The sequence below is a fragment of the Rutidosis leptorrhynchoides genome, chromosome 11 (assembly GCF_046630445.1).
Source record: "Rutidosis leptorrhynchoides isolate AG116_Rl617_1_P2 chromosome 11, CSIRO_AGI_Rlap_v1, whole genome shotgun sequence".
Lineage (NCBI taxonomy): Eukaryota > Viridiplantae > Streptophyta > Magnoliopsida > Asterales > Asteraceae > Rutidosis > Rutidosis leptorrhynchoides.
Window position 1 is genome coordinate 310,260,150 of NC_092343.1, and position 14,588 is coordinate 310,274,737.

Below are 14,588 nucleotides of genomic sequence, written 5' to 3' on the forward strand. Positions count from 1 at the left end.
GAACTCTATTTTATGAATCTAAATAGAAAAATTATATATTTTCAGTCGGAAATATAAGTTACAAGTCATTTTTGTAAAGGTAGTCATTTCAGTCGAAAGAACGACGTCTAGATGACCATTTTAGAAAACATACTTCCACTTTGAGTTTAATCATGATTTTTGGATATAGTTTCATGTTCATAAGAAAAATAATTTTTCCAGAAGAACAACTTTTAAATCAAAGTTTATCATAGTTTTTAATTAACTAACCCAAAACAGCCCGCGGTGTTACTACGACGGCGTATGTCCGGTTTTACAGTGTTCTTCGTGTTTCCAGGTTTTAAATCATTAAGTTAGCATATCATATAGATATAGAATATGTGTTTAGTTGATTTTAAAAGTCAAGTTAGAAGGATTAACTTTTGTTTGCGAACAAGTTTAGAATTAACTAAACAATGTTCTAGTGATTACAAGTTTAAACCTTCGAATAAGATAGCTTTATATGTATGAATCGAATGATGTTATGAACATCATTACTACCTCAAGTTTTCTGGATAAAGCTACTGGAAATGATAAAAATGGATCTAGCTTCAAAGGATTCTTGGATGGCTTGAAAGTTCTTGAAGCAGAATCATGACACGAAAACAAGTTCAAGTAAGATTTCCACTCGAAATAAGATTGTTATAGTTATAGAAATTGAATCAAAGTTTGAATATGAGTATTACCTTGTATTAGAAAGATATCTTACTGTAAATAAGAAAGATTTCTTGAGGTTGGATGATCACTCTACAAGATTGGAAGTAAGCTAGCAAACTTGGAAGTATTCTTGATTTTATGAAACTAGAACTTGTAGAATTTATGAAGAACACTTAGAACTTGAAGATAGAACTTGAGAGAGATTAATTATATGAAGAAAATTGAAGAATGAAAGTGTTTGTAGGTGTTTTTGGTCATTGGTGTATGGATTAGATATATAGGATATGTAATTTTGTTTTCATGTAAATAAGTCATGAATGATTACTCATATTTTTGAAATTTTATGAGATATTTCATGCTAGTTGCCAAATGATGGTTTCCACATGTGTTAGGTGACTCACATGGGCTGCTAAGAGCTGATCATTGGAGTGTATATATCAATAGTATATACATCTAAAAGCTGTGTATTGTACGAGTACGAATACGGGTGCATACGAGTAGAATTGTTGATGAAACTGAACGAGGATGTAATTGTAAGCATTTTTGTTAAGTAGAAGTATTTTGATAAGTGTCTTGAAGTCTTTCAAAAGTGTATGAATACATATTAAAATACTACATGTATATACATTTTAACTGAGTCGTTAAGTCATCGTTAGTCGTTACATGTAAGTGTTGTTTTGAAACCTTTAGGTTAACGATCTTGTTAAATATTGTTAACCCATTGTTTATTAAATCAAATGAGATGTTAAATTATTACATTATCATGATATCATGATGTATTAATATATGATGTGCGCAGAGGTGTATATGAAATAGCCTATATTTTACTAGGAAAAACTATTAAATACGATACAATTTTACACAAGATATTTATTTATTTATATAATGAATATACTTAAACCTTGCTACAACACTTATAGGCAGTGTACCTAATCGTACAGTAGTGTAGTTTTTAGTAAGTCCGGTTCGTTCCACAGGGAAAAATCTTTAAACAAAGCTTAACGCTATATTAGTTTTAATTTATAAAAATACAAATATATAAATAAGTAATATTATTATTATAAAGGGGGGTTTTTACCGTTTAATGACCGATTTGTCGATTTTTAAAACTTTAGTCTCAGTTAAAACCTAATGTAAAATATTAAATAAATAAAAGACTTAATTTAAAGCGTAAAGTAAATAACAATAATGAAATTGCGATAAATAAAAGTGCGATAAAATAAAATTGTGATAATTAAAAAGTAAGATAATTAAAAGTACAATTAAATACAATAACAATAAATAAAAGTGCGATAATTAAAAGTGCAATTTAATATAAAATAAAGGAAATTAAATATGAAATAAAAGAATTATGCTTATTTAAACTTCCGTAATCATGATGTTTGACGTGTTGATTTTTAGTTTATCCCCATGGGTTAATTGTCCTTTGTCCTGGATTATTTAATATGTCCGTCTGGTTTTTGTCCATAACAGTCCATCAGTCATAAATATAAAGTGCGAGTATCCTCGTCAAATTATCCTTATACCCGAAGTCAAATATTCTAACTAATTGGGGACTTAAATTGTAACAAGGTTTTAATACTTTGTTCAATAATTACACCAGGTTATCGACTGCGTGTAACCCAAGGTTTTAATATTTTGTTATCAATTATGCCAAGTGTCCTTGTACATAATTTCACCTCTATTTCAATAATTCCATAGACTATTAATCCATTCCCGTGTCCGATTAAATAAACGATTATTCGTACATATAAATACCCCGCCCATCGTGTCCGATCGAGTGTATATGGTTATTTATAGGGACGTACAATTGTAAAATTTATATTAAAATTAACAAACTATCATTTAGTTAAACAAATATAAAGCCCATTAATATCCCATAGTCTAATTTCCACAAGTGTCGTTCTTTTGTCCAAACCCCAATTATGATACAAAGCCCAATTATCCAATTTTAGTAATTAGCCCAACATCATGATTACTTCGTTTTAAATAAGCATAATAATAACTTAGCTGCGAGACATTAAATTAAAAAGGTTGAACATAACTTACAATGATTAAAAATAGCGTAGCGTTACACGGACAGAATTTCGACTTACACCCTTACAACATTCGATAACATACCCTTATTATTATAAATTAAAATTAAAATTAAAATATAAATATAAATATATATATATGTTTAGATAGAGAGATTAAAGGATATATAAAACGTTCAGAATGTGCGAGCTTTTATAGGCATTTTCAGAATTTGGGGCTCCGCGAGTCGCGGTATTTTTGCCCTTCAAACTCCGCAAGTCACGGAGTTTGCTTTTACAGCTCATCCCTTTTTGGATCTTCTTTGCCGACGGTTTTAATATATAAATATAATTTATATATAATTTATATAATTAATTATATATTATATTATATTTATATACATAGTTAACTTGTAATTTTTAGTCCGTTGCATCGAGCGTTGAGAGTTGACTCTGGTCCCGGTTCCAGATTTTTGAACGTCCTTGCGTACAATTTAATATCTTGTACTTTGCGTTTTGAATCTTGTACTCTTGTAATTCTGAGACGTTTCTTATCAATAATTGGAACCTCTTTGATTGTATTTTGTACTTTTGAGCTTTTTGGTCGTTTGCGTCTTCAATTCGTCGAATCTGTCTTTTGTCTTCACCTTTTATTATTTAAACAAATATCACTTGTAAATAGGACAATTGCAACTAAAAGCTTGTCTTTCTTGAGGGATAATGCTATGAAATATATGTTCGTTTTTAACATTATCAAATATTCCCTCACTTGAGCGTTGCTTGTCCTCAAGCAATATAGTCTTGAAATACTAGAATCACTTCTTTATTCTTCACACTTTGTACATCAGTGATTTCTATACGGTGGTATAAACAATGGTAGTAATGATGTGGTTTACAGTCCCACATGACTATAAAAATTTATATCCATTAAGAAAATTGGATCTTTATGAAAACATTTGATCTTTTTGAAAATTCAATCTAGTTTTTTTACCCTAGATAAGTTTTCCGGAATAACCCTTCACCGGTGTTTGCAAAATATTTTTGTGGGTTTGGTAGGTTTCAGATTTGAAAATTTTAGCTCAAAACTTGTGGTTTTGTGTCACCCACTTTCTAACCTTGTATTAGGAAAGCAACACGTCCAGTATACTTGCCCCGTATATTACCTTTCGGTAAACTACCGTCCGGTTGTAAAGGAAAGCGTTGAACAAGCAACTGTTAAGGCAATGTCCCCTGACATACTTTTAATTATGGTCTATAACGTGTCGGACGCAATTACTATCCTTTGTAGGAGCAATAGTAAAGCTCACCCTTATAATTTTCCGGTCTGGCACAAGGTCCTGTCTTTGACCATGCTATGCAACCACCGTTCTTACGGTTGACACCCGATTTGGTTCAGGTGACCTAATGAATTCCAGGTGAATTCTTAGGATTTTACGTTCAATGGTAATGAACGCATTGAAAATAGGTTTTCAGAAAACAAATCGGTTTGAAATTTTGATCAAAATATTTTCTCGTTCAAGCTCGAGTATAGATATCATTGAATTCCATGAGTTTGTAATTCTCAATTTTAAGGTCAATCTCTAGGATTGAGTAATATCAGTCTTAAAAGCTGATTTTTGATCTTTAAGGAGATTATCCTTTCTGGGGATCTGATTCATTAGTCTTATCAAGCTAATTTGCACGGCGTCCTCCCCATTTTATAAGACAGATCCTCTCATGGTTAGGATAAGTCTGACCACTTGGCGACCCTGTTTTATGCTGAGGTTCGTGGATTTCCTGCTGATTTTAGAAATGACTTTTCTAGGTTTTTCGTCAACCTACAGCTGGTCTGGACGACAACTTCATGACCTAAATCAAGAAGCGCGTTTCTTTTTCGGAAGACTTTACTTCCTTTTAATGATGGAATTGATTCATCGTGTAGATCCATCTTTTCTTTCAAATATATTACAGTAAATTGGGTAAAACTGTTTAGTTTAGTCCAAACCAAAACTATCTTTAATTATTTGTTACAGAAATATGTGACTTATGTTTTAAATAACTTGGTAAATTTTCCCACACTTGGCTTTTATTTTCCTTTTTATTGTCCTCTATTCCATTTTAAATGAATTCTAACATTTTGGTTTGTTTCTCAATTTATGTTCTTTCCAAGGTAACAATAATTTCGGTGTTAACACCTAGTTTTATCGTTCATAAATATGTATAAACATGACTTTGAGTTCATTTAATTGAAAATTTTGAAAAATTTTACTAGAATTGGGTAGTCAGTATATAAGACTAGGGCTGTTCTTTATTATCAGAGAGCACTAGATTCTAATACAACTACTGCTTTACTAGTATTTTTAATGGTAACCAAGTGTTTAAATAAAAATTTTTTAAAATCCAAAAAATTTAACCCCTTCCCACACTTATGATCTTGCAATGCCCTCATTTGCAAGAAATCAGTAACAATTTAAATTATTGAGGGTGATTAGCGTAGAAAAATGATTAAATTTTACCAAAGTTTCCAAACATATTGTTGTTTGTGTTCAATGGTAAATGGTGCATATCATTTGTTCATTCCTTCTTGTTGTTACATCACATTTATTTTTCATCTTGTCGTCAAAATTAGTTGCTTTTGCTGAACTTAATGCCAGTCTTTGAAAATGCGTTGTTTTACCCTGTTGTGTACATAAGATAAACTGCAAACATATATACATATTTTTGAAGTTTGATATATTACCCCACATTTAAAAATTACTAAAATCTAATAATAAAAGTTAGAAAATTATAAAAACTATTACAATATCAACATAAGTGTTAAATGTAGTAACATTACAAAAATAAAATAAATAAAATAAATAAAACTAAATAAACTAGGGTTGATACTGATACCAGTAGGGGTTCCATGCATAACCGTATGTGTTATAAAATGCTTTAGCTGGGTTATAAGTAGGATACGGTGGTTGGATCTCTCTAGACCAGGGAGGAAATACGGGCTTTGGAGTAGGAATATAGTTTCTACCTACATGTTGGCAATGAGCTATGATGTGGTTTTGATGAACTTGCCAATCTTCAAATGCTCGATGTCTAGCATTTTCATACTCTTGTGGATGTCTTCCATTATATTGTACTGCGGCGTTATTTCGCCTCTTCAAAACCTTAGCACCATGATATACATTTATACCAATTGTATCGTGGGGTTCTGGTTCTTCGATTAATAATCCCCCTGACTTATATCCACATCGAGATACTCAGCAGTTAATGTAATAAATATACCACCTCCTATTATACTGTGCGGTCTCATCCCCCTAACCATAGCCGATAAATAATAACCCACACAATAAGGTATACTTACAGCGCTTTGTGGGTCTCGAATACACATGTGGTAAAATAAATCTTGCTCATTTACCTTTTCCTTATTTTTACCTCGCTGTGTAATCGAGTTCGCTAGAAACCTATGGATTACTCTTAATTCAGCTCTATCAATATCAAGATAAGAGTAATTTCCCCCTTTAAATCGGTGATGGCTAGTCATTTGACTCCATACACCATGCGTATCAAAATTTTCATCAATCTTCCTACCATTTAACATCAACCCTTGACAATCAGCAGATGCTAGCTCCTCAGGCGTATATATACGTAAGGCCTGAGCCATGTCTAGTAGAGACATGTGGCGCATCGAACCTCCTAACAAAAATCTAATAAAAGTTCGATCGGTTAAACTAGCTACCCGATCATTTATTTCTATACTACACAATAATTCTTCACACCATACTTTATATACAGGTCTACGCATGTTGAATAATCGTACCCAATCGTTAAAAGTAGAATTACCATACCTCTGTGTAAGTAATTCTCTAATCCGTTCGCCCAATCCTACAGCTTCTAACGGTTCCCATTCTATTACCCTAGGTACTTCAACAGCTTTAGAATGAAGAGTGTGCAAGCCCCTTTGGTATTTTGGATAATCTATCCAACGTCTGTCTAATCTCAAGTTCGGGTGCAAATCTTCCACGTGCATATCTGAAAATGTCATAACTGGATGAGGTATATCTTGTTTGTAATAGTTATCAACATACTGTTGTTCTGCATTCTCAGGAGGAGCAATAAGAGCTTGGGATGAAGATTCACCCCTTTCAGTCTGCAAAACACATCAAACACAATTTTTGTGCATCCAAATATGCATTAGTGTCAGCAAAATCATCAATTAAAATAATTACAATGACATGTTCAATTTATATCAAACTTATGCTCATTTTCATATTTTTATCAAATCTACATTTTTTCAAATAAGCATATACGAAAATGTTCGCCAAGTTCATAAGCATTCAACTCAAATAACATGTCAAAATAATCATTATTAGCAATTAAACAAGTTTCAAATGGCATTATCTTTCAAAAATCAAGTTCATGAATTTTAGACTTGAAAAAGTCCACTTTAATTCTCAAAAATCATGTTTAGGCTCAAAGTTTGGATCATTTAATTACCTAAACATGTTACACTACTTAATTTAGCCATAATTCATGAAAAAAATCGGCCATAACCTGTTTATATCAAAAAGCCGCAAATTGCTCAAGAACACAAACCCTAGATTACTCAAAATTTGAAGTTTAAGGCTTCTAATCATGTTAAATAGCATCATAATTGAATTGGGTATAAATTTATTCAAGAACACTAATTTTCGGATTAAATGGTGTTTAGGTGTAGAAATTTACCGTTTTCCTTGAGTAATTCCTTGATAGCATCCTTCTCAACATGATTTTGTGAAAGATTTGATGAAAAATGGTGAAAAAATTCGATTTTGTGTGTGTTTTTCATGTTTGTTTTCGCAGTTTTGTGGGGTGTTTGTGTAGATACTGATCTGATCGGCCATTTTTATTTTTTTTCTGGATTTTGCAAACTTGCGAGTCGCGGTGTTTACCCATTACAAACTCCGAGAGTCGCGGTGTTTGTATTTTTTTTTTCATATAAAAACCTTAACTTATAAAACAATTAATTAATTAATTCTAAAATTTTGTTTCCCTTATTATTTAGGACGAGGTCGTTTCGGAACGATGTCCTAGTCCGTCCCTCGACAAAATTTTAAAATTTGTCAATTTAAAGCGCGGTTTTAAAAGCAAAGATTTTTGAGTTTTTTTTTTAATGTTTTTGGCATACTTTAATTCAATAAGGTTAAAAATAATGATAATAAAAGTTCTCGTCCCTCCCTCGGGTAAAGCAATTTCGGTTCAACTACCTAGTCTTCAACTTACGACGAATTTTAAAAATCGTATTTTTAACTTAATGAGATAAAGTAAATTTTTGTTTTTAAATTCACACCAAACTTAAATTTAAAATGCATAAAATTAAAAATTCATATTTTAAAAATTCACACCAAACTTAAATTATATTTTTGTTTTTATACATACAAACTTATATTAATTTTTTAAATATTTACAATTTTAAATAAGTTTACAATATTAAATTAATATTTATATATTAATTTTAAAAAAAATGGTAATAATAAAATTAAAAATCTTTTTGGTCTTTTATCCCACTTTAATCAATCAAATATTATCAAAAATATACGCCCCTCTTTTCGGTAAAGTAATTTTGGTTCCATGACCTAATTTAACTCATGACGAATTTTTGAAATATTTTGGGTTAAATGATTAAAGATATTTATACCTTAAGAATAAACGGTAAATTTCGCAGTGATGTAATAAATTTTTGTATGATATCAATAATTTCGGTCGCAAGACCTAATTTCATCGAATACCAATTTAATACTTTATAGCGAACAAATTAGCGTTTATTATCAAAAGGTTAAAAATAAAAATAAAATTAAAAAAAACTGTACAAACTTACCTGTGAGAAATAGATTTCTTAGTGATATGCTCTAGCCCACTCATAAGATAGTCGGACTAATTGATTTTCCATGGCTACATAGGCGTAATCTCGAGCATTCAACGTTTTTTCTTCTAAATATATGAACGGTCCATCTCTGCATAAAGTAACAAATTCGGTGTTTGAATAGGTTTGATTATTTGAACATTTACCTTCGTGTGACCATTTTCCGCATTTGTGACATTTTTCAAGGTGTCGTGCTCTTCTTTTCGCTGCGGATTTTGATTTTTCTTTACCAAATTGTAACTTATTATCTTCGCATCTGGATTCTTTTCTTACTCCGTCCAATTTACCTCTGATTAATGATACTAGTTCACTTGGAAGGGTGTCATTATTACGTTTAGTGATCAAAGCGTGTAGCATTAGACCATGGTTTAATTCACAGGAAGTCTTCATTTCGTAAAACCTAAAAAAAATAAAAATTCAGAATGGGGAGAGAAGACTAGTTCTTTAGGGTCTGCTAGGGAAAGACCATTCAGGTTCCATTTTCGAGAACTACACGAAAACAGAAAATCTAACTCTAACAGAAATACATATTATCCTTTAAAGACTTGATTCTCTCCACACTTAGTTAGCTGTGGTATTGAAATTGTGATTAACTTCGTTGTCGACTTCCATCGGACTATCTATGTAATGTTTAACTCTGTGACCATTAACCTTAAATTCAATCCCATTTGAATTTATCAATTCTACTGTTCCGTACGGAAAAACTCTTTTGACTATGAATGGTCCAGACCATCTTGACTTCAATTTTCCAGGAAATAGCTTGAATCGTGAATTGAAAAGAAGAACTCTATCTCCTTCTTTAAATTCTTTTGAACTTCTAATTCTTTTATCATGCCATTTCTTCGTTCTTTCTTTATAGATTAACGAATTTTCGTATGCTTCATATCTTAATTCCTCTAATTCGTTTAATTGACTTAATCGTAGACATCCAGCTTCATGTAAATCAAGATTACATGTCTTCAAAGCCCAAAATGCTTTGTGTTCAATTTCTACTGGAAGATGACATGCTTTTCCGTAAACGAGTCTAAAAGGTGTGGTTCCAATTGGAGTTTTGTAGGCTGTTCTAAAAGCCCAAAGTGCATCCTCCAATTTTATGGACCATTCCTTCGGATTTGATCCTACGGTTTTCTCTAAAATACATTTTAAAGCTCGATTGGTATTTTCAACTTGTCCACTTGTTTGTGGATGATATGCGGTGGAGATTTTATGAGTTACTCCATATCTTTTAAGAACTTTCTCAAGTTGATTATTACAGAAATGAGTACCCCGATCACTTATTAAAGCTTTTGGTGTTCCAAACCTTGCAAAAAGACGTTTTAAGAAGTTGACTACAACTTGTGCATCGTTAGTTGGGAGAGCTTGTGCTTCCGCCCATTTAGATACATAATCAATGGCTACGAGAATATATAGATTATTATGAGATTTTGGAAATGGACCCATAAAGTCAATACCCTAAATGTCAAATACTTCACATACTTGAATGACATTTTGTGGCATTTCATCACGTTGACTTATTTTTCCAGCCCTTTGACAAGCATCACAGGATTTGCAAAGAAGGTGTGCGTCTTTGTAAATTGTAGGCCAATAGAATCCAGCATCATAAACTTTTCTTGCTGTTAGTTGAGGCCCATAATGCCCTCCTGTTGGTCCTGTGTGACAATAGTTTAAGATTTTACTAGCTTCATCTCTGAATACACATCGGCGTATTATTCCATCTGGAAAACTTTTAAACAGATGTGGATCTTCCCAGAAATAATGTTTTATATCACTAAAGAATTTCTTTCGTTTTTGGTACGACAATCCTTTTTCAAGGAATCCACAAACTAAGTAGTTTGCATAGTCTGCAAACCATGGAATTTCATTATGATCTATCTTCAATAGATATTCATCAGGAAAGTTGTCTTGTATGGCTGATTCATTTAGAAATTCTAATTCAGGATTTTCAAGACGAGAAAGATGATCAGCTGCGAGATTTTCTGCTCCCTTTTTATCTCGGATTTCAATATCAAACTCTTGTAATATTAAGATCCAACGGCTTTATCTTGGTTTAGCATCTTGTTTTGAAAATAGGTATCTAAGAGCAGAATGGTCGGTATAGACCACCGTTTTAGCTAGAACGAGATATGAACGAAATTTGTCAAAAGCAAAGACAATAGCAAGGAGTTCTTTTTCAGTAGTTGTGTAATTTGTTTGTGCTCCTTGTAACATCTTACTAGCATAATATATAGGTTGAAATCGTTTTTCAATCCTTTGTCCTAAAACGGCTCCCATTGCAAAATCACTTGCATCGCACATTAGTTCAAACGGTAGATTCTAATTTGGTGTTATCATGATCGGCACATTAGTGAGTTTCTCTTTAAGAATATTAAAAGATTTGATACATTCATCTGAAAAGATGAATGGAGCATCCTTTTCTAGGAGTTTATTCATAGGAGTGACAATTTTAGAAAAATCTTTAATGAAACGTCGGTAAAAACCGGCATGCCCTAGAAAACTCCTAACTCCTCTAGTATTGGTGGGATGTGGAAGTTTAGCAATTACATCTACTTTAGCTCTATCCACTTCAATTCCTTCCTTTGAAATTTTATGTCCAAGAATGATGCCTTCTTTAACCATGAAATGGCATTTCTCCCAATTAAGTACTAGATTTGATTGTTCGCATCTAATAAGCATTCATTCAAGATTAACTAAACATGATTCAAATGTATCACCGAAGACTGAAAATTCATCCATGAAAACTGAAAGGACCCGTCCTAATCCATCTGGACGAAGTCACCAACATCTGGTTCCATTGCGATGATCGACCCCAAATAATGTCTTTACAAATGAGCAAATGCACAGCGGAATGTTTCTTTTGTACCTGAGAATAAACATGCTTTAAAGTGTCAACCAAAAGGTTGGTGAGTTCATTAGTTTAACATAAATAATCATTTCATAATTTTAATAGACCACAAGATTTCATATTTCCATTTCTTATAAATATACGTCCCATGCATAGAGACAAAAATAATCATTCATATGGATTGAACACCTGGTAACCGACATTCACAATATGCATATAAGAATATCCCCATCATTCCGGGATCCTCCTTCGGACATGATATAAATTTCGAAGTACTAAAGCATCCGGTACTTTGGATGGGGCTTGTTGGGCCCGATAGATCTATCTTTAGAGTTCGCGTCAATTAGGGTGTCTGTTCCCAAATTCTTAGATTACCAGACTTAATAAAAAGGGGCATATTCGATTTCAATCATTCAACCATATAATGTAGTTCAATTACTTGTGCCTATTTCATAAAACAGTTATAAAAAACATCGCATGTATTCTCAGTCCTAAAAATATATATTGCAAAAGCATTTAAAAAGGGATTAATGAAACTCACGCATATAAATATTGTAAAACAGTTAATAAAGCATTTGCATGTATTCTCAGCCCAAAAACGTAAAGAGTAAAAAGGGCAAATGAAACTCACCTAATGTATTTTGTAGTAAAAATACATATGACGACATTAGACAACTAAACAATGTAGGGTTGGCCTCGGATTCATGAACCTATACCATTCGTATATATATATATATATTAAAACATATAGTCGTAACTGAACGAATTTATTTATTATATCTTTAATTTGTATATTTAATTTATGTGTATATATTTAAAATGGTTAATCTTCACATAGTTATAATAATATATCTATATTTATATACAAACATGATTAAATGTTATATTTAAAAATCGATAGTTGTGTTATTTATATGTATTTATGTAACTAACATTAATAGGTTTGATATATATATTTATGTGAAATTCTAATATAATTTTAGTATATACAGTATGTATATTCTATGTATAAAATGTTTATCTGTTTTAAAAAAAATCTTGGTATTAATAATGATGATATTAATAATCCTATTACTTCAAAATAATACTTATTCTGTTAATAATATTTATAACAATCTTATTATTAATGGTAATCTTAATAAAATACTTTTGTTAATAATAATCATAATTGTAACTAGGGTTATAATAATAATAATAATAATAATAATGGGCAATTAATACTTGTATTAGTAATAATATTAATACTAATAACTAACATTCGTAATACTTAATAATAATAATAATACTAATAATAACAATAACAATAATAATCATAGTAATAACAATAATAATAATAATAATATTAATAATAATAATAATATTAATAATATTAATAATAATAAAAAAAATAATGGAAATGAGAATAATAGTGTATACCCTTCTAAAAAGAAATGCTCCATACGGGATTCGAACTCGAGACCTCTCGCTAACCCGGACACTCTCCTAACCGTCCCTCTGCATCTCTTTTTCTATTTTAAAAGCCCCGGATTTATAATATATAACTTATTATTTCGGCCCAATTAGGAAGGCATAAGCTGAAATCTGGCCCAAAAATGCAATCAATTACTCGGCCCAATAGTTCAATAAATTGCAGTCCGTTTTTAGCAATTAGATAAGTCCATTTATGATGTCATCCATGAAATAACTTTTGTGGGTTTGGTTAGGTTTCAGATTGACGGCAGTAGGAGTAGAAACAGGATCGACAACGTTTGTATCATCATCAACAAAGTATCGCGTTTATCATCATAACTATAATCACATATCATCATCAATTTGTTACTTATCCATCATCATCATTCGCGGTTTATATTATGGAATAGAAAATCACGCAACCCACTAGTCTGTTTAATCCAATCGATATATTGTCTAGCTTTTGCATAACTTCACTAAATCGACAGCATAATAATGGTAGGGTCTTCGGTTTATTATTAATTATCATGTTACAGCATTAACATGGCTTTACTCTCTTCCCCTTCACTTTTCATTACTTTATCATTCCTATAATATTTATCGTTTCTTGTTGGTTCCCAATAGCATATGACTTATTCAATTCTACCTAGGATCCTTATCTGATCAAGTAATCAAATGCTACAGCTATTATATATGTCGACATACTTATATTCCCATGTGCAGCCCACTAGTGAAAAGTTGGAGAGTGAGTATTGTTTATTTGTAATTTGTCGGCTAAAAAAAAATACTCACTTTATTTGTTTTGAATAAGTACAAAAGAGTTGCTGCAGCAGTAACATTATCATCTCCAGCATTTTACTCATTGTTTTCATCTATTAAACTTGCTGTAACAGAAAATATAGAAGCAGAAGCAGTGTATCACGGATTAAAGGGTGGCGATACAGCACAACGTATAACAGTTTAAAGAGGTGGTTTAGTTATACTTAAATAGCAGCTGGAATGGCAGTGTAGCAGCCAGCATGGAATCAAAAAAAATATGGGTTTAATAGTAGTAGCAGCAATTCATATTAGTGGTGGTGAAGGTGGTGTTTGTTGTATGTTTCCAAGCCATATGCCTCGTACTAGCATGTATATATATATATATATATGTATAACTTGGAGAAAGATAGAAAAAGAGATATGGAGATGGTGTAGTGATAGGTTGATGGTTGTTGTTGGTGTTTGTTTCGAATGGTGGATGATTTGGGTCGTTTCTTATTAACAAACAGAAACAGTAAAAGCCTAAATCAATTTGAATGAGTAGAATTGAAACAGGAATCGATAGTGGCAGCTTCGAATGAGTGTTCTTAGGTGAATTTACTTGATTAGAAATATAATTGGGTTTGTTATGATCGAGCAGCAAACATAACAAGCAATTTGAAGGTTCTCATCTAAGTAAAAATAAAAACGAACAGTGTATAAGTCCTATAGTTATCGTGATGTTCTAACCATAAATCATGAACCAAAACAGTAACCATGTGTGTGTTGGTTAACTGAACTGAAGAAACAGGAACCAGAAGTAGTCGTGGTTTAAGGAAATGGTGTTAGGGATGTGATGGATTTTTGGTGGTGCTTTGATCGTAAAAGTGATGATTTTCGACTATGATTAAAACAGAAAAAGAAACTTTGAGTAAATGTTTTCGATGGTTTAGTTAGAAGATGAAGAGAAAAGCAGGATGTTATGGAATTTGTGGGG

At 31.6% G+C, this 14,588-nt stretch overlaps 1 protein-coding gene across 1 annotated transcript in view; it reads left to right on the forward strand.

The window, feature by feature from the left end:
- LOC139875650 (putative disease resistance RPP13-like protein 1) overlaps nt 1-13,817 on the forward strand; it is a 76,950-nt gene extending 63,133 nt beyond the window's left edge. Inside the window, exon 3 of the mRNA XM_071862968.1 lies at nt 13,665-13,817. Coding sequence (XP_071719069.1) covers nt 13,665-13,817 — 153 coding nt within the window. The remainder of the gene's footprint in view (nt 1-13,664) is intronic.
- Nucleotides 13,818-14,588: the final 771 nt, after the last annotated feature.